Source organism: Neophocaena asiaeorientalis, unplaced genomic scaffold, assembly GCF_003031525.2.
Source record: "Neophocaena asiaeorientalis asiaeorientalis breed wild unplaced genomic scaffold, Neophocaena_asiaeorientalis_V1.1 scaffold247, whole genome shotgun sequence".
In the NCBI taxonomy this organism is placed as follows: Eukaryota; Metazoa; Chordata; class Mammalia; order Artiodactyla; family Phocoenidae; genus Neophocaena; species Neophocaena asiaeorientalis.
Window position 1 is genome coordinate 465300 of NW_020174930.1, and position 20518 is coordinate 485817.

Consider the following 20518-nt stretch of genomic DNA (forward strand, 5'->3'; position numbering starts at 1 on the left):
TTTATAGTTATTGGGTTGTGTGTGTGTCCACTTACACTTGCCTCTGTAAGTGTTAGTTGGGATTCAATCTCATGGAACGTACAGGATTGTTAGATATGTAGAATCAAAAACTTGACCATTGTACTTTTTTTCTAGGGTATTCTTTTTGTGTGTGTGTGGTACGCGGGCCTCTCACTGTTGTGGCCTCTCCCATTGCGGAGCACAGGCTCCGGACGCGCAGGCTCAGCGGCATGGCTCACGGGCCCAGCCGCTCCGCGGCATGTGGGATCCTCCCAGACCGGGACCCGAACCCGTGTCCCCTGCATCAGCAGGCGGACTCGCAACCACTGCGCCACCGGGGAAGCCCTCCTAGGGTATTCTTTAGTAGATGCTCCCACCTATACCAATGGATTCCTTCCTTCTACTACCTTTCATTGTGGGGTGGGTGTCAAATTTTGCATCGCCCCCCTTTTTTTGGTGATGGAGATAGGTCATCTTAGTATTCAGTAAGCATCTTGTAATATGGCAAGGAACTATGACATAGTAAATGGTTATGGCAGAGAAGAACAGGCCTTTTTAATTAAAAGTAGTTCTTCACTGGTATCTTCTCATAATCTTAAAATCCAAAGTAGAATTACACTTAAGGGATGTGTCATCATGGGCCACTGCCTTGGGAGATTCTTAAAAGACCCAAGGTAAAGGAATGAGTTTTCCAAAATAAAATGCCATGTGAATGAAAGGCATCAGTATTGATATAGGCATTAATTAAGCATTCTCTTTGCTGTTTAGTTGTGCGTTCAATCAACTAGAATGCTTTAAATAATTTGTTTAATTCCAAATGCCATTTTGTTTTAAATTTCATTATAAGTCTTCATTTAAGGTCTTAATGGGTTTTTTTTTAGGTACTATTTTTTAAATTAGTTTATTTTTAATTTATTTTATCTTTGGCCGTGTTGGGTCTTCGTTGTTGCCTGCGGGCTTTCTCTAGTTGCGGCAAGCAGGGGCTACTCTTCATTGCGGTGCACAGGCTCTAGGCACACGGGCTTCAGTAGTTGTGGCACACGGGCTCAGTAGTTGTGGCGCACGGGCATAGTTGCTCCACGGCATGTGGGATCTTCCTGGAGCAGGGCTCAAACTCGTGTCCCCTGCTTTGGCAAGCAGATTCTTAACCACTGCGCCACCAGGGAAGCCCTTCATGGTCCTTTTTATTTAGAAATAGTATAGTCCCTCCAAATAATCATTCTGAAGCCAATTTTAGACAGGAGGAAATAGCTAGTGCCCTAGAGCAGTGCTTCTCAAACTTCAGTGTGCATTTGAGTCTCCTGGGAAGCTTGTTAAAATGCAGATAATGATCAGTGGGTCTGGGGTACCATCTGATTCTGCATTTCTGGCAAGCTTCCAGGTGTTAAAAGATGCTACGGGTCCAGGGACCACACTTGGAATCACAAGCCCTAGAAGATGGATGATTTTGTGGGCTGCTTTTAGTCATGTCCAGGTTTTTTGTTCTGTTTTTAAGAATCTTCAGCATCAGTTTATTTCTCAATAGCTTGTTGCCTTCTGTTCAAAAGTCAAGCTGGGAGTCGGGGATGGGAATTCTGCTCAGTCAAAGGTTCTGGAGTTCGATAGGGCTTATAGGAAATTTTCTTTTGTTACTCTGAGTCTGCTATCTTGTGAATATGTTTTATAAGAGTTCAAATCATTTGATGCTCCTTTCTAGAAAAATGAGACTATAAAAGTCTCTTCCATAGCTCATGGATTTGTGGAAACATAAAAGAAAACAATAAATGTAGACTAAAATTAGAAATATTGCTGGAAACCAGAAGATGACACTAGATGCTATGACATTTATCTTGGTATGTGAGGTTCCCTGGGATGGTAGTTGATGGATGGCTGAATGATAGTAACTAGCAAAGACCAGTGGAGGAAAGACCAGCCTCTGTGCTATCCATTTGCTTTGTTATATATTTACACCCCACCTTACCCTAAAAGGAGTAAAGAACACTGGCCCTTTGCTCTGGAGCACTCTTGGCATTCTTGTCATGTGTTAAAACAATCTTTCTTTTTTTTTTTTTTTTGGCCACGCCTTGCGGCTTGTGGGATCTTAGTTCTCCTATCAGGGGTCGAACCTGGGTCCTCAGCAGTGAAAGCATATTCCTAACCACTGGGACTGCCAGGGAATTCCCTAAAACAACCTTTTACTTGGTAAAAGTTAAAAAAAAAAAAAAAAAAAGCTAGCTCCAGATTCCCTTTAATTGTAATTGTAATCCCCCAAACAATAGAATAGTCCCCAAACCACCCTCTTCCCATACACACAATTATGCGTAAACACCCTGGGAGACTTAAGATTAGTCCCAGCAGATTTTCCTTCCTTCTCCTTCCTTATCCCTTCCTGCTTTTTCAGACCCTCTTTGCTGTTACAGTCTTCTCATTTTTGCTCCTATTTGTAGCTCTTTTGGCCCTAGAAGAGGAGGTCAACTGGAGATTTCCTTTCCTTCCCAAGTGTTTGTTGTTATTTTAGAAATATTTAAAAGTCCCCTGAGAGAGAGTTTGCAGCAGCAGCTTGGGTTGAAAAATCTAAATTCAATTCCTGCCTCCTGATTTTGACCCATCTGTCAGCGTGGACATGTTATTTTGCTTCACTGTTGGTACTAAGCCAGATGAAAATGTTAAGAGGGAAAGTTAATGGAAAATATATGAGTACTGGTGATTCTTAAAAGAAAGTTATAGTACGTAAAGTAATCCAGTCATTGGTGTCTGTTTTACAGTCAATATTTGGGGAGAATTAAGTGTTAGAAATTGTAAAATTAGTATTTTTTTTTTTTTTTTTTTTTTTGCGGTACGTGGGCCTCTCACTGTTGTGGCCTCTCCCGCCGCGGAGCACAGGCTCCAGACACGCAGGCTCAGCGGCCACGGCTCATGGGCCCAGCCGCTCCGCGGCATGTGGGATCCTCCCGGACCGGGGCACGAACCCCGCGTACTCTGCACCGGCAGGCGGACTCCCAACCGCTGCGCCACCAGGGAAGTCCAGTAAAATTAGTAATTTTGTCAGAGAGCTTGTCTGATCCTGACTACCATGAGGACAGGAAATTATGTAGCACCATGATCTTGAAGTGATCTTCAGGACATGATGGCAAGTATATTATTGTCTGTGCCAAAACAGGTTGGGTAGATTTTGTAACTTCATCCATGCTGCCTATTTTTCTGCATTGTGCTGATGATTTCTGCTAGGTTTATTAGGGACAAAGGAAATGATGCATGAAGAGTGGAAGCACATCCTATGGGAACAGGTAAAAATACAGATATAGTTAGCCTTGAAAATCCCTTAAAACCACCTTTAACAGTACAGTGTAGGTGGGTGTGTTTCATCGTTGAAAAATAATTCTCATGCCAGGAGCTTTACTAGAGGAACAAATGAAAATCTATAAAGCAGACACATGCCTGTGTCAGTTCAGGGCTTTTTTTGTTTGTTTGTCTGGTTGGTTTTGCCTCCTTTTTCTCTGTGATTTGGTTTTCTGTGTGCATATTATGCTTTTTGAAGAATTTCAACCGCATAGCTATGACTCTAATCTCAGTATCATACAATTAAGTTAACATGGGGTAGTTACCCAACTAGAGATTGGGTCTAACCTTTCTTTACCAAATATCAAATCCGTTTAAAACTGAAGACAGCATTTTTTTCCAACGTAAAATGGCAAAATTTGATCCCTGTTTCCTGCTCCTTTGCATCGCAGGGTATCTAAAATTCACACGTGGCTTTATTTATTTATTATTTTATTTATTTTGGCTTCCCAGTTTGAACATCTGTTCTTTCCCCTTCGCCCCTTTCCAGATGTTCCCTAGCTGTGCTGACCTCTGCACTGTGTAGTGTTGTCATCTGGTGGATTGTTTGTGACTACATTCTCCCCATCCTGCTATTCTGTCTCGATGGTTTAAGAACACAGTAGCCATCAGGACCCTTGACAGATAGCTGCTGTGTAAGTGTCCCATTCCACTTCTCTACTAGCGCTCACCTCTGGTGTCCAGTGTGTTTCCCATGATGCATGTTTTTCTCACTATCAGCTCTTCTAGCTTTGTTGATTTGCCTTTTTTCAAAGGTTCTTATTCTGAATCTTTGCACTTCATGGGTTGGTGGCAGGGAAGGAAGTCTTCTCTGTTACTTTCATACCAGGGATATTAAAAGTAACACGCTTCGTTTAAGATGTGCTTACTCTTAACAGATTTTTTGAAATAGCGATTTATGATGACAATGATGTAGTTTCTTTTTCTTATCAAAAATGTATAGTTAGTTTGGGGTAATTGGGGTGGTTTTCTTTCAATCAGTTGTCTGTACAACTTTCCTCTGGTTTTCTAGAGTAAATATTTTTAATATATCCTTTCCAATCTAGCAAAAAGAATTTTCCCGCTGGTTTTCTGCTGTTAGTAAAGACTTTATTTTGTAGCCATGAGGTCTAGTGAGCATTGCATCCTTTTTCACCTCTGATTCTGCCATTGTACACGGTGCTCTCTCAGCAGACACCTGCTTCCCTAATAAATATTCTGTCTTGAGTATGCAGAATTTTCTCCTCTACCTCGTTTCACTTCCTCCCCTTTAGGGAATACAGTTAAGTATAGTTTTCAACACTTGGTGTTGAATGAAAATAGGAAAGCAGAGAAAACTGGAGTCCTTTGTTTATGTTTGTGTTTCCACATGACAGTCACTGTGCTCCTTTTTCCTTCCCACTTTCCTTCTTTCCCAAAAGTAACCAGAATGCTTTTATTAGGTTAATAGAGGCAGAATTTGTATTCTCTTGATATCTTTCATCATTAAACGAATACCTTCACAGTGAAGAGACTCCTTTTCTGCAGAAGAATGTGACAAGAAGCTTTCCCGGGAACATGTAAGACCAAGAGCACAGAAAGGAGGGTGTATCCTGTGAGACTGTGGTTCACCATTACCCTCTTATGTCTAGGCTGCATCCTTTTTTTCTCTGAAACATTTTCTTTAGCTCAAATTTTAAGAATTTCTTGTCTTGTTCCAACTTGGACTTGGGGGTTATAAAGGAATTCAAAAGTGCCTTCTAGGATCTCCTCCAAAGTAAAATTCCATTGCAACCAACTCTAGTACTTTGTGGTTCATTGAATGTTTTCAAATGGCTAGAAAAGATTTTAAAAAACTAGCAGATGCCATTCTTTTCGAAATTAAGGAAAAGCTGCTTAACATGAACCTATATATGACATTTAAAAAAAATCTTATTAATAACAAGCTTATTACATAGGCACATATACTATGTTTCTGATACGGATTATCCCTTTAGGTGTTTTGTTCCTTTACTTCTCTTACGGAGCCTAGATTTCACACATTTGGACTCAGGGCCATCACACACTGCATAGATTTATCCTTCTCAGACTATTCCGAGTGGCAATTTCAAACAGGTGGAGTCATTGCTAATGATGTTTAGGCGCTTCACGATTGTATTATTTTTTGCAGGGTAAGTTTAAAAAATGGTCTCTGTCAGGCTCTTTTCTTTTTAATATTCTATGTAAGACATAACGTTTTTTGTTATTACTAACATTTGCCATTGTATTTCTAGCCCAAAGCAGAGTATTCACTTTAGCCTGCCCTGATTAATTTGGAATTTACAGAAACAAAAGCCTTCAACAATAACAGTAATGTGAACAGATATAATCCTTATAATTATCCTTTGAGGTGACTACTCATGGGCACTGTTGCTGACATTCACCTCTATTGGCTGATGATGTAGCATCACCAGATAGGTTGTTTCCTGGCATGCCTGGAGAGCTTCCCTATAACAGCACTTCACACGCTGCTTCAGACCTTTTAGACAGTGGGAAAAGCATCTCTGCAGGTTGCAGGGCCTCAGGCCCATCATTTTGCAGGCTCTTTTTGTATCCGTGGTGGACAGCCAGTGTAAATAGTGCCTGGCTGCGCTGATGGATTCTCATCTTGGAATGAACATTTATTTTCAAAGTACTTTGTGACTTGATAGGTGAGAGACCTGGCTTTTCAATTTTTTGCTGTGCCTCAGGTTGCAGATATCTTTGTATCCAAAATCGGAAAATATTGGGCCTCAAAAGATACTGCAGAGAAGAAAACGAGCTCTAGTATGGGCAAGAGATAGAAGGTAGGACTGAGGGTTCTATCAGGCAAAGATGGAAAGGAGAAACGACATTTGCTAAATGTCCTGCAGAGCCGTGTGATTGGCCTAGTGTGCAAGGTGGGGGGTAGTGAGTTCCCACATCCCTGTGGCAGAGTGAATACTTCACACGTTTACTAGCTTCACCCACCTTAGGGTGTTAACTTGTAGGATATCTCAGGTAATAACTAAGTGTAGTTGCTGTGTTTCCTTCCCACTTTATTGACGCATAACCTACAGATGTAATAACTGCTCTGTTTTTAATGTAAATAACTGGTGACCTGAATCAGTCACCAGTTTGCATTCCAAATCTCTAGCATGCTCTCATTTTCAAAATTGCACATAAATTATTAGCTATTAATAGTATATTACTTCCCATGAATTGTTTACACTAATTTTATAGAGAAATAAGTACTTTTAAAAAGATGTTTCCTATCAGCCTAAAATATGATTTAGCAGTAATTTCTTGTTTTGAATAGTATTTAAACATACTAGCTAACTTAAGAAATCAGGAGGTAAATTTCCTAAGCAGGCAATGTATATTGGCTCTTGTTTTTTCCCTCATATTAATGATTTTACAGTGTGATGGTTGATACTTTTGACCATAAGTGGCCTCAAATTATTTGAAAAGTAGTTGTTGTATTTCAGAAAAAAGCCAACAGGAGTCTCATCTTCTCCATTTGTAAAAAATGGAGATAAAACTCATGAACCTCACTGAGTGGGTGAGAGGCCTCGGGACAGTAGTGGCAACACCAAGCCCTGGGCCTGGGCCTTAGAAATAGCAATGGAAGCATTGCAGTTTGTTTCCGTTTTGTTTTGTTTTTTTTAATGAAAAATTCTAGATTCACATTCTTAACAAGGACAACTAAATATTTCCTCTTCACTTTATACAATCAGAAAGAATTTAAAAATAAATCCTTGTTTTCAAGGAGAGAATTTATATGCCAGGGCAGTTGGTACCCTCTTCGATAATATAATTATGTCTGCATATACATTTTCTATTTTGTTAAAACAGTCAGCATTTAGGGGTGATAAAACTTTATCAGAAATCCTGAATCAAGCATTGGCTCATTTACCCAGGATCAGTTTCCCTCAGTGAGATTGAAGGCCTGATTCATAAGGCTTTCAGAAATGTTTCTTGGATAAAGAGAAACAGCTAGGCTAGGAGTTCCCCTCCCTCAGCCTTCTACGCCTCTCCCCCAAATGGCTCGAAAACTACTGATCTCCAGACTTCTGCTCTGGTGCAGTACAACCCATTGTTTTTTTAATGATGAGAAGTTAGTATTTTACTAAATGTTGAATATCCTATGGTTTGAGTAATATTAAGATTATAAGAATTTACTACATTTTAAGGACCTGGCTTTGGTTATTAACTAATGTGGTGTTAACACAGGCATAGGAGGTAGGACTGGCTGCTAGTTCGTTGTAATGCTTTCTTTTTACGCACGAGCTGGGTTCTCATAAGTTGTTGTTGGCTATCTCACCTTTATGTTTGGATATGAGAGGAGAAAGCTTTTTAAAGTATTTTCTCTCACAGATAAATAAAAGTTGAGTATATGTAGATGTGTATGTATACAGTTCAGTGTTTTAGTCATTATCTCTTGAAGAAAAGAATTGCTTGTAAAATTTTTTGGTGTTTTCTGCTGTTGTCCCTCTGACAATTCAGTGAGGAATTTTAAAACACCCTCTACTTATGAACAGGTATTCTGTGTGGCCTTTATCTGAGGGTGTTCTTTCTGATTCATGAATTTGCCTCCTGGGCAGTCTACTCCCATAGGTCTCAGTTCTTGGAGACGTAGAGAGTTTAATTAAATCAAGTTTCACAAAATTTAAACAGCTTCACTTTACTCGTACTGGGTGACTTTGTAAGTGGTTGTAAGCCAGCCCCCAAAATTCTGTTTGAACATACTTTTAAAATTTGAAATGTTATAAAAAATTACTGTTGATTTGATGTCAATTGCTTGTACTTCCAGCTCTGAAGAGTGAATACTGTATATATATTTATATTCGTATTCTTTAGAATTTGGGGTTTTTAAATGATTTCTTGTTTTCATGACTAGAATTCTGAGAATTTATTCTTACTTTGGGGCACAAAAATTTGTCTTACTGATTGATTTCTTTGGTGTGGGAATCGCTTGACATGCCAGGTCATTTCATTTTCCAAAAGCAAAGTTCTTTGGTTATCTTTGTGTAAACCTTCATAGGGAAATGAGATGCTTTATTTCAAAAGACCTTGATGTAAAAGTGTGTTTCAGATTCTTTTTTTGGCAAATGTGCTTATGGAAAACCCTGTCCGTTCTCAAGAAAATAATTTGCACTAAAGTGCAAAAATGCCTTCCTCTGTCAAGTATTTGCAAATCGCTTCAGTGAATATAATGTTATCTTTTTCCAACTGTTTTCAGAGTAATTCTTCAGTCCAGTGTTCAGAGCTGTAAAACATCTGAACCTAACATTTCTGGCAGTGCAGGCATTACTAAAAGAACCACCAGATCTGCTTCAAGAAAAAGCAGTTTTAAAAGGTGAGAAAAGAATCCGACTCTTCTGAAATGTTCTAAGCATTGGTTTTCCAGTTTAATCTTCTGGAGATAGAAATGAAGACAGGAGAAAGCAGAGTCCCTGTGGTAGGAAATTAATCAAAAATGTTTCACTTGTTCATCATCTAAGAAAATCTGGACCATTTTAATTTGGGGTTTTGTTTTGTTTACAGAGGTGATTCTCAACCCTGGAAATGTGGTCTCTGGGTCATGATATGGGAAAGTTGAGAATGCTCTACTTCTAAGTTCTTAAATTAAGAATTTCCAAAGCTCTCTGTCAGGACTTGGAGGAAATCTTTCTGTCTGTATATCAGATCCATCATAATTGTTGGAGAATTAGTTGTAAATAAGTGTGATGGTGGAAAAATGAGAACTCCCGTGAGTTTGGGATCCTTCTTTACCTAGCGACTATCCTCTTGGCCACAGTCTCTATATACCCAAGGGCGCTAGCCTTTTCACTTTCTGGCCCAGCATCTTTCACTTCCTTCATTAATAGAGGCTTTCACAAAAAATTGGACATGTTCTGTGACCAAATCCATTATTCACCATTGTTTTTGGATGTTTATCATGAACTGAGACATTTCATTTTTAACATATTCCAAAAGCAGATCCCCTTTTAGGGGAGAGCAGATTGCCCACTTCCTATCATCTCAGGAGGCATAGGCAGGCAGGCACCTTTTTTGTGTTTGTGTATCTTTGCCTTGAGCTGGCAACCCGTGCGGTCCTGGACATGACAGTACCGTGCTCAGGACACAGTGTTGTCTTATAGAGACCACGAGCAAGCTGAAGATAACCTGAACCAGACTTTAAAACGTCCTTCACAGTTTTCCTTGCTTCTTTTTGGCTTCCCTGCCCTCAGATCTTTGAGGATTTGGGCCTGCGTTGACCTTCAGTGCTAAGGTAGTCTCCGGTGCAGTCCCACGGCAGCCTGTGTCCTGAGGGACTCACTGACAATCTAGAGAGCTCTGTGTGTTTTGCTTTTGTAAGGAACTGTTCCATTCTGCCACTCTCCTCCTTTGCTGATTCTTTTGTACAGTTTTACTACAATCTTTTACTTGCCAGAGAACGTGATAGTGCCTCAATACAAGTATTTGAGAATTGGGCACTGACTCCTGATTTTAGGGTTCAAAACTTTTCATTAGAAAGGTATCAAATATTCATACTCTTTGTACTCTAATTCACTGAGAAGAATATTAGAGAAATACTGACAGAAAGTCAGATTTAGGTACATTATAACATAATATCAGAAATGTTATTTATAATAGTAAGAAATAGGAAATGATTGATGAATTCCGCCAAATGAATCGACAGTCATGTTTTCAAAGGAAAGTTAATGACCTGGGTTAATTGCTCATGGAGCAATAAGTGAAAAGGGCTACACATAAAAATTATGAAGTATTGCTCTAATTTTGTAAATGTAAGATATACTTTATATATATATATGTGTGTGTGTGTAAAAGTGTATAGATGTGTAAATATTTATAAGCTTAAATATTTATAGATGTGGACATTTCTGTTGGATTGGCCAAAAAGTTCGTTCGGGTTTTTCCGTAACATCTTACCAAAACACCCAAAGGAACTTTGTGGCCAACCCAATATATATGTAGAGAAGTAAGATAAAGGAAAAATATGCCGTAACGCTAACAGTTCTTCCAGTTGGTAGGGCATTTGGGGATTTTTTTTCTTTCTTTCTATCATTTTCTTTTTTTCTAACTTTTCTATAATAAATGAGGGGAAATGTGAGTTTTTTAAACTTTGACACTTTTATGGAAATTAAATTATTAAAAATTCAAATAAAGGGCCTGCTGTTGATGATAGTTAGACATGTTTTGAATGGACATATTCTTTTCAGACTTTTATCACAGCCGGGTGTGTTTTGCACATTTAATTCTGCTTTCTGCTTTTCTGGATGGCGCTCTGCAGGTTTCAGAGGAGTTGGCTAGAGTCCTGGAGCCGGGACTGCACTTGCCCGGTCATACCACGTTCCTCTTAGGGTGTGGCCGTATGGTAGTTTTTCCATCTAGGTCTTGTCTAGTGATCTAAACTTGTGCTTCTCAGCAGAGGTGGTTCCTGGTTGCGGTGAGCATCTGCCTGAGGTCCCTGGACTTGTTGCTTTGAGGGCTGTAAAGTAGAGTTCAGACTGAATAGCTTGACCAAATATTGAAATGGCCCAAAGAAAGCAGTTTTCAGGCATTCGGGATAGTGCTGAAAACCAAAAAAAACTTCTTTTAAATTCTGAAATGGACTTTCAGAGATTTGGAGGGGCAAAGAAGTAAAACAGCGAGAGTTAATTGGGCTTCACAGTGCTTCTAACCATGCCCTCCATGCCGCGCCTCCTTTACCTCTTTCTGGGCTTTGACCTGTATTGGCATCACCTTAACTGTGACCACATACAGCTCACCAGAGAAAGGCAAATACGTTATGCACAGGTCCCGTTCCCTGCTTCTAGGAAATCACGGGAGTCAGCACCCAAGCTGTAGCCTGAAGTTTTTGTCCTATGGGATAGTATTCGTTTGTGGTTGGAGGGTAGTGAGAGAATTAACACAATTGTACATAATCTGATTCAGGACAAAATAATATGAGCTAAGATTGTTGAGTAATTTTAAAGTATTGAATAGAAATCTTTTCTTTGAACAGCAGTATACCACACACACACACGCACACACAAAATAGTACACCGTTTCCGTGTACATTCATAAACACTTGCAAGGCGCCAGGGTTGCCAGTCTGCTGTTACTCCCATTTGTGAGGCCTTCTCTCTTGCAGGTTGATGTTGTGTGTACGTCATCATCATCATCTCTATTGAGCCATAGAGCTTGACCTTTCATTTCCATGTTCTATTCTACTCTTTGAGGCTTTCCCGGATGAAGACCTCACCAACATTCACTTTCCATTGATTTGGCTCTTTTGATTTTTGACAGTTTACTGAGAGGCTTTACATCTTGGAAGAACTTTTCCACAAACATGTTAAAAGAGCAGTTATTTGGAGACTGAAAAAATATGAGTGTTGTCATAAGTATTTGTTGTTGGGAAGAATTGCCACCATGTTTCTCTCATGGCAGGTGACTGATTATTCTCCCATGTATCCATTGAACATTAGCCACGTCTAAGCTTAAATCGTGGGTGACAAGCTCTGCTCTGGCACAGCTGTGGCAGTTCGGGCACGGAAACACTGGAGTGTCTGGTGGCGGATGGGGTGCTGAGAGGAGTCTGTGTAGCACCTTCCTCATCCCCTTTCTTAAGTCCAGAGAAGTAAATTAATGGGCTTCTACACCTCCCACTTCCTGTTAGAGCTAGAAACCCATTTTAATGTTTCTGTTTTAATAATTAATCCACTGAAGAACCAGCTAAATAGAACTGGCCCATTTTTCAGTGTTGTTGTATCAACTCTGAAGAGCTCCCTGAGAATGGGTCTCGAACATTTCATCATCGAGCCTCCGATTGAGAACGTGTAGCCACCTCATTTGATGTCATTCAGTTCGGTTCATGTCTCTACACTGCTCACCCATTGAGTGCATGTTTCTGTAAGCTTATACTGTTTCTTTGGGGCAGTCTTTTGTTTTTTTTTTAAAAATTATAACTTCATTTGTTTTCTAAGAAAACTGTCATGTATAAGTGCCTTTTTTATTCCAAGTTGCCTCATTGGGAACCGTCACTTTCTGCTCCACCTGCCAAACCAAACCAATGTTCATTGCTATGGGGCATTTTGTACCTAATTATTCATAGTTTGGAGGAAGATAAATGCTCAGACTCTTTCTTCAGCCTCTGAAACCATGAGTCTCTTCACAAGCCCTTCAGTTGGCGTAACTACATTTAGGACTTCGGCTCTTTAAGTCTTCTCATTTGTGACGTTTGCCATCATCATACCTGTCACTGCTTCTTCTTCCTTAGAGTCTCAGATCTCAGTGTCTGTTCCATCACCTCTGGGCTTTAATTCTTTGTCATTGCCATTATGTTTAAAAACTATATCACTGTAGAAGCCCCAGAATGTTGTATCTAAATACTCTTTTATGCTGGTTACCTCTGTTCCTTTAAAATATTAATCTCCCTTTGAAATTTCAGATACTTTCCCTCTTGGCTCCACCAGCTAACCTGGACCTTCATACTCAGTTCTCTATTGGGGTCTCGGAAAACTAAATGTTTGATTCAGATGAGCTGCTCTGATAGAGCACCGTTATCATCATGCAAGTGAGGGTCACCTCCAGTTTGGAATTGGTTTCTCTCTTTTCTTTTGCTTTAGTTGTTCTCTGAAAGTTGCTATTTAGTTGAAAGTTAAAGTGATCAGTTGGGGAAGGAAAGAAAGGAGGTAGGGTGAAGATCAATGTAGGTCCATTATTCACGAACAGAAGAGGGTCGGCGGCTGTCCCCTTGCAGCTGTGCAGCAGTGCGGAGCAAGGTGGGAGCAGGTGCGGGGGTGCCTGCTGCGCTCTGCTAAACTGGAAACTGCGTGCTGTGCCCCAGCTTTTTCTGTGACCGACTTCTGGCTTTGGAAATAATCAAGTAACACTTCTTTATCTTTTCATTCTTTCCACTTTTCCCACAGCCTGATTCCTCAGAGGGAAAGAAGGAAAAGGAATGCTTTGCAACAAATGCCCTTAATGGCATTATGGTACTCTCATTGCTCGGCCGCTTTTGCACTCCCTTCTTTTTTTATTGTTTTTCTATTGTTTTTTAATTTTTTGCAGAACTGAACCTTTTTCTGCTCTGCCTCTTCTCTCCTGTTTGTCTTTACTTTATGGTTGATATTGTACTGTCTTTTCCAAAGTATCTGTCATTAAAGAATTATACAAAGTGTATACTTTTTAGCATGTCAATATTTTTATTATGTTGCCTTCCTTGTCTTTGATAACTACATATGGGACACTTAAAAGCCTTCATGGTAAAATCCTTTTTTTTTTCCCCCTGTAGTCCCTCCATTTCAAGGACTAAAACAGTCTTGCGTTAAGTAAAAACCTGTGACCAGAACTTGAAGGAAGACTCTAGGAACAGAAAACTACAACCGGACTTTAGCACAATTTATTTGGAAACAAAACAGAATTGCAAAAGCCTTAGCTGCTTTCCACCTAAGAAGTTTATTCAATGAAGAAAGTGTCCACTGGAATTTAAATAACTACATGAGTTTGGGTACAAGTGAATGACTTGAAGAGGGCCCAACTCTCCTTCTATAGAAATGTCTTTAACAAAAAAGCTGTTGTAAATTAGTCTCAGGTGTAAATATCAAAGCCCTCTGTTATCAGGAGAGCTGACTAGTCTGTGTGGTGCACGTGTGTCCCTGTGATGGCAATCATTTTAGCTGCTGGCCTTCAGAAGAATTGAGGGTCTGATGGAGGTTTTTTACTTATTTATTTGCTGTTCACCCGGTGTCAAAATTTATAAAGATAAAACAAGCATTACTGAAATGGTACTTTCTGTAATTTGATACTATTTGGTTTAATCATCTTCACTTTAGTATTTGTAATACTGTTATAATGTTAACTCGGTTAAGTACCCAAGCTGCTTGTCTTCCACCAAAGAGTGCTTTATTAACAAGAATCTGTGAAAACCACATTTTTGAAGGCTGTTGCATGTTGCGGTACTTTGGTAACCTAAAACTTTCAAGAGAATGTTAATAGTAGCTTTAGAAGACTCAGGAGGAGAAACTGGCTTCAGAGTTGGAAGACTGTTGTTAAGTCATTCGTTTGTCATTTCGAGACTGAAGAATGCCAAGGCTGCCCACTATTTGGTTGCCCAGTCAGACAAATTAAAATCATATTTCCTTCCATGCAGGAAAAAACCCCACACTGTTGGTGTTTCCCCTGGAAACAGTGATCCCAAATAATGGTGACTTTTTTAAAAAGTTACTTTGTTAGGGTCTTTCTCTGTAGCATTGTGGATTTTTTTTTTATTATGTGAACGACCTAAGGCCATTCACACACCCTTTGGTTTCAGTGACAGTTATTCCTATCTGGATTTCAGTTGTTTGTAAATAAGAAACTCACTGTTGCCTTTGGTTAGGGAATACAACTAATAACTCTTTGCAGAGTGCCTTCTCCCCTCAACCCCACAGAAACACAGCAGAGTCTGTAATGTAAAACAATCACAAAACAGAATTTATTTGCTGCTAAAAAAAAAAAAAAAAAAAGGGGGGCCCAAAAAAAAAAACTATTTGTAATCATCTTGGTTACCTCCATAAGAAGTGAATGGTTTAGTTATTGCTAACCAGTGCTTGCCTGTCCTAGTTTGGAGAATGGGGAGATGATACAATATTAAAAGGCAAAATGCCTTCACGTTATAAGATGAATGAATCAGGTCAGTAGGCAATTCCATTTTTAAAAAGCTGCCTTTTTAATACAAATATGAAGAACAAGGAATGGTTGGAATAAACAGATTAAAGTCTGCTAATGCAGAAAGTAATTAGAAGACGGTGGGTCTATTTTAGTATTTACTCTCTTGGAGTAAATTGTAAGGTTGCCTAGTTTTGAGGGGAGATGGAAGATGCCATTGTTTTTGGCCAAACAAGCATTTGTTTGAGGTGCTCCTCACGGCATCATGAGGGCCATGTCAGCTTTTTTCTGAGGACTAGACCTCAGAAAAACAGTGCTTTTCTATCCCTGGAAGTTCATAAATATAAAGACCTACTTACCTGAGGGAAGACAGCTCTTCATTAAGCTTTGAGTGGGAGGGGAAACCTGTTTGCTGTGTTGGTCTGGGAGATGCTACTAAATATTCAAGCTGTGCCCAGGCATTAAACACTGAATTCTCAGGGCAACTCTTCTTCCCTTTATACTTTTAAAGGCCATCTCCTACATAAATAATCCCGGTAGTTGTGAAAATCAGACTTCCGTCTGAACCGTTCTTGCTGGTCAGAACAAGTAAATGTGCCGTCACCCTCACAGTGAATAAGCCATTTGGTGTCTCTTGGGCTTCAATGTACCTTTTGTTTTACAAATTGCCTTTTTGTGTGGCTGCTCAAGTTTCCAGCTAGAATTGCTGTCACTGTGGTTCTTTCTAAAAATCCTTGTATTTGACAGGCTCACTGAAATTAGTCATAGCAAACTAGTCATTTGTTAAAGAAGCCTTCCTTGGAACACACAATTTGGGATAGTGTTTCAGATGGATTGTATACAGCACAATGTTAAATGTACTGGGGACATCTAGAATCTAGGAAGTCTCTGGATCTGATGGATGGAAAGTTCTTCCTGCTGTGAATAAAAGTAGACTCTTCCCCCGGCCCCCAACTGAAACTTTAACATACCCAAGAATCTTCTCAGATTCTCATTTTTAATTTGTTATAGAAGATCTTGTTGCTATGGAATATGAAACAGGGCATGTCAGATGGAGAGATTTCTTTAACTTCAGAGCCTTAAATAACTTTGAAAGTACACCAAGACAGTTTCCATTGGAATTAAAATTAGAAATGAATATTTTTAGGTGCCCTTGAAGCTTTCTGGGGACTCAAACCATCAAGAGTTAGGGACAGTCCAAAAGAAGGGTGGTCTGCCAAACTGGGTACCTTAGACATATAGACAGACTTCCATTATGTAATGCTACAGAAAAACTAGAAATCCCTCTAACCTGTCGGTGAAGAGGGACGGATCCTGAGCAGTGCCTCACTAAAACAAGCAGCCTTACTTGTCAAGATGTAGCTGCATCTAAGCGGCCCGCCACTCTTCTAGTCTCCAGAATTTTTCTGCTGTGAACTCGATCCTCTGAGCCTGTCCCCCACCCACTTCCTTCCCTGCCCTCCTCCGCCTCTCACAGGGGTGATTTCTACCTCTTGGGCCCCGACAAGATTGAAGGAGTCCCCAAGTGTTCTCATGAGTCCCCAAGTGTCTCCCCGTGGGTGAACCGTTTGGACCATCTGTTGTTCTGGGCCGCGTCATGCCAAGAGCTCCGGGAGCCCTTCCCTTGCTTGACCAGTGGGCCTTGCGTTCCTTTGATGTTTGTCAGAAAGTGGCTGAGCTGCTTCTCTTCATACAGCTTTTAAAGTGATTATTGCATTTTGGAAAGCAGTGCTCATCACAGACAACTTTAAAAACATGTTTTAATTCTTTCCTAGTTCTTTCCCACCGAAACTGTCCTTGTGGGGCTAGCTGCTGCTCTTCCTTTTCTCCTAAATCTGAGTATTCGCCATGTCACTAAGTGGAAATACTACAGATGTGTTTAATTGACTGGACAGTTCACCTAATCTGTGTAGGAAATTACCTCCTTAATTGCCCAGTAGAATTAACTGTCAGCAGGTATATTCATCTGATTATATTACTGCAGTTTTATATTAATGATTTGCAGACTTTTATCTAACCTGCACTCATGTATAGATTATTAAAACTTTTAAAATGTAACTGATGAATCAGTATTGGATCAATCGTCGTCTTGATTTTTTTAAATTAAAATGTATATTTCTAATCATATTTTATAAAGCTGAGAGAACTAGTTGAATGAATGTTTATTTTCCTGAAGGTATTTTTAAGATAAAGCTTCATAATGGCATGTAAACTTTGCATATCTATATAGTTTGATACATATTGTCACATTTGTGTATTGTAACTGGTTTTATACGAAATGTTGAATAGTGGAAATTGTATAATTATAATCATGTAATTAAAAGTATTAACCAAACAGCCTTTTGAGTTTTTAATTCACTTATCATTCTGAATCATGGTAGGCAGTATAAAGTGGATGTAACCCTCTGTAGTATTAGTTTGCTAGGACTGCTATATACCAAAATACTGTGATCTGGGAGGCTTCAACAACAGAAATTAATTTTCTTATAGTTCTGGAGGCTGGAAATCCAAGATCAGGGTGTCAGCAGGGTTGGTGTCTTCTGATGCCTCTCTCCTTGGCCTTTTCTCTGTGCCCTCCAGTCCCTGGTGTCCCTCTGTCTGTCCTCCGTTTCTTATAATACGAGTCAGGTTGGATTAGGATCTATCCTAATGACCTCATTTTAACTTAATTACCTCTTTAAAGCCAGTGTCCCCAGATACAGTTAGCTACATTCTGAGGTAGCGGTGGAAGGGCTCCAACTTAAGAATTTGGGGGTATACAGTTTAGTCCGTAACATCTTCCCCAGGATAAGACAGTAAGCAAGTGAGGGGGCTCCTGCTAAGAACGCATTCACACACACCCACTAACCAGCTCAGGCCTGCAAAGGTTTGACTTTTCTGGAAACCGCTAAGGATAAGACACAAGTAGGTCAGGCCCTTAGCGTCTTGTAGGTTATATGCACCGTAGCCCCTTCATTTTGCCTGCCAAGGTCAGGATTAAAGTGCTGAGTAAAGGGCAGGACCAGTGCTAGAGCGCTTCACATCCCAATGTATAACCCAGGATGGCATCCACAGTGTTAATCACCTGCCTTCCCTGTTGGTCTCTTGCAGGGCGGAATCCTAAAAGACCTAGCTGCCCACACCATCATGCAGAGGTTGTGTCTAGGTTGTAGGAGTCTGTCAAGGAGTGCTGTCCAGTTCCCCCAAGGAACTTAGCTTTGATTTGTGCTAGGATATGAGTTTTCAAAGTACAAAGCAAAGGGATCTGTCTTCTCACCCCTATCCAAACTCCTCCTGCACACCACTACTCGCAAAGAGCGATTTCCAGGCTCTGCAGCGTCTGCCTGCCCCTCTGTGGTTTACCCTGAGACCCGTGCTGAATCGTGTGCCCTCCTGCTGACCCACTGGAGCTCAGTTGGCATGGGCCAAGCAACTCAAGGTACATGAGAGTGTGAGAGGGGCAGGCTTGGCAGCAAGGCTCTGAGGCTTGCAAGGCTCTGGATGAAACCATAGGGCGTGTCTGTTTCTCGTGGGAGCAGCTGTGGCTTCCAGGACTGTGCAGTGTGGGCAACCAGCCTCTGAGACCCCGGCCCTGTAGATTCTTGGTCTCCTTCTCTGTTGTTGACCACTGTCCAGTTTTCATTTACCACGTGGACAATTTGCTAAATCCCTCTGCTTCTGTTTCTCAAGTAAAATGGGAATAAAGAGAATTCCCACCTTAACAGTTATAAGGAGAATTAAATGGGATAATACAGCATTTGGAAAGTGCTTAAAACGGCATTTGGCACACAGCTTTCAATAAATTAATTTTTTCATACATTTAAGATAATTTTCTCTAGATAATTAGGTAAAGACCAATTTTTTGATAGCAGATTATGGTCCCTCAGTATCCACTATTTTTGGTACCTGTAGCATAATTCCATGTAAGTATAATGGTGTAAGTTTTTAAAGAGGTCAGACTATTTTGACTTCTGAGTCTCTTGAGAGTGGTTTGTTCAAGGCAGAGCAGGGGCATAGTTAAGGAGAAAAGGCCCCTTCCTGAGGCCCCATGAGTTTATTTAGATAGCAAGTTGATAATGGAAAGAGCAATTAGCAACGTGCGTTCTAAAATGAGCTCCGCCACTTCTTCTGTGACTTGGGGATCCTTTATCTGCCTCTTGGCCCTCCCTTTGTTCATCCGTAAAATTGGACCAATAAACGCGTAGTGTTTGGATTAAAAGAGACCAAAGTACGCGACTGTGGCATAGTATGGGGCCCGGTGCCGGCGTGGAGCATAACATCCACCACTGCTTTCTTTTCCTCTGCCCGTGGGTCTTAAGTGCAGCTGTGGGTGCGTTGGAAAGCCGTGTAGTGGGAGGAATTCTCCACAAATGTGATTTTTTTACCTTCTCTGCAATATGCCATGACTTCAGTAACCATTCTCTCCCCATTGTTGCCCATGTAGGTAGTTTCCAACCTCTAACCTTTATACCACTGCTTGAATGTTCCCATATGTAAATTCTTCCTGGGTGGTGCTGCTTATTTGCTTGGGATAAATTCTTTGAAAAGGCATTTCTGGGTCAGGGATATGCAAAAGTTTATAGCTTTCGTTGTACAGGGCATCAAAAAGGAGCTTGGTGTAATTGTTTGGAACACGGATTCTAGACCCAGACTGGGTGTAAACCTTTGCTCTGCTGCTTGTTAGCTGTGTGATTTGGGCCAGAGGGACAATATCTAATCTGGTTGTATGAGGATTAAATGATTTGATATTTGCTAATTACTTAGAGCAAGCACCTGGTACATACTAAGAGCCATATATATTATGTTTAATTTAAAAATTAAAATATTACCTTAATGCTCTTCAAAGGGACTATGATACATTCTGTGCTCCCTCCGTCCCCCATCAGCAGCTGTTGTGACACTGCTGAGCTGGTTAATTAACAGGAGGACACTGGCCCTAGGGCCATGGGTCATGGTCACCATCACTCCCTGCTATATATGGTCCTATCTTTTAGCTGCCCCATTATTCAGATTCGGGGCATTTTGTCTTCTAAGTGGTTGGCATAATACGCCCCTATGTTATACATAGTCTCATCATTTTCTCAGCTTATTGGAGGAGCATGTGGACTCTGGGATCCCCTTTCAGGTTCCTCTCCAGATAACCCCAGCTCCCTCAATGGGGAAGCTGGCCCAGTCCATGTGGAGTGGAGATCCTTCTGCGCTGCCCCTGAAGCATGTCTGGTCTCCTTGCCTTGTCTCTAACTGTGTCTCATTTCTTTGCTAGAAAGTCTGCATGACTTTGACATGCTTCCGGATGACGGGTGCTCTATCCACACTGAGGTGCCCAGGTAAGGAGGCCTCCTGCAGGTCGGGAGCCTGGCCTTGGCCCCTCTGATTCTTATAATGGCCAAATATCATAGGTTAAATGAGGAGAGCCTTTGGGTGGGAATAGAAAGAGTGGGGGAGGTAGTGAGGTTTGTGCGTCGTTTTACTCGTAGAAAGACAATGGTTTCTCTTCATCGTGGGTTTGCTTCCCTATGTAAAGCAAGATGATTTTTCAGGCAGACAGTTCTTCCTTGTGTAGGACTCCAGAGAATGCAGCCAGTCTGGCATTCCTTGCAAACCTACCCCCCACCCCCCTACTAAATGC

General features: G+C 40.6%; 1 protein-coding gene across 2 annotated transcripts in view; it reads left to right on the forward strand.

The window, feature by feature from the left end:
* The window catches only part of CDC14B (cell division cycle 14B), a 57166-nt gene extending 39927 nt beyond the window's left edge, over window positions 1–17239 (forward strand). Inside the window, exons 13-14 of one of the 2 annotated variants that reach the window (XM_024761417.1) lie at window positions 8516–8632; window positions 13556–17239. In XM_024761417.1, coding sequence (XP_024617185.1) covers window positions 8516–8632; window positions 13556–13592 — 154 coding nt within the window. In that variant the 3' untranslated portion in view covers window positions 13593–17239. The remainder of the gene's footprint in view (window positions 1–8515; window positions 8633–13555) is intronic. The other variant, XM_024761418.1, reaches the window with a different exon arrangement.
* The last annotated feature ends 3279 nt before the right edge of the window (window positions 17240–20518 follow it).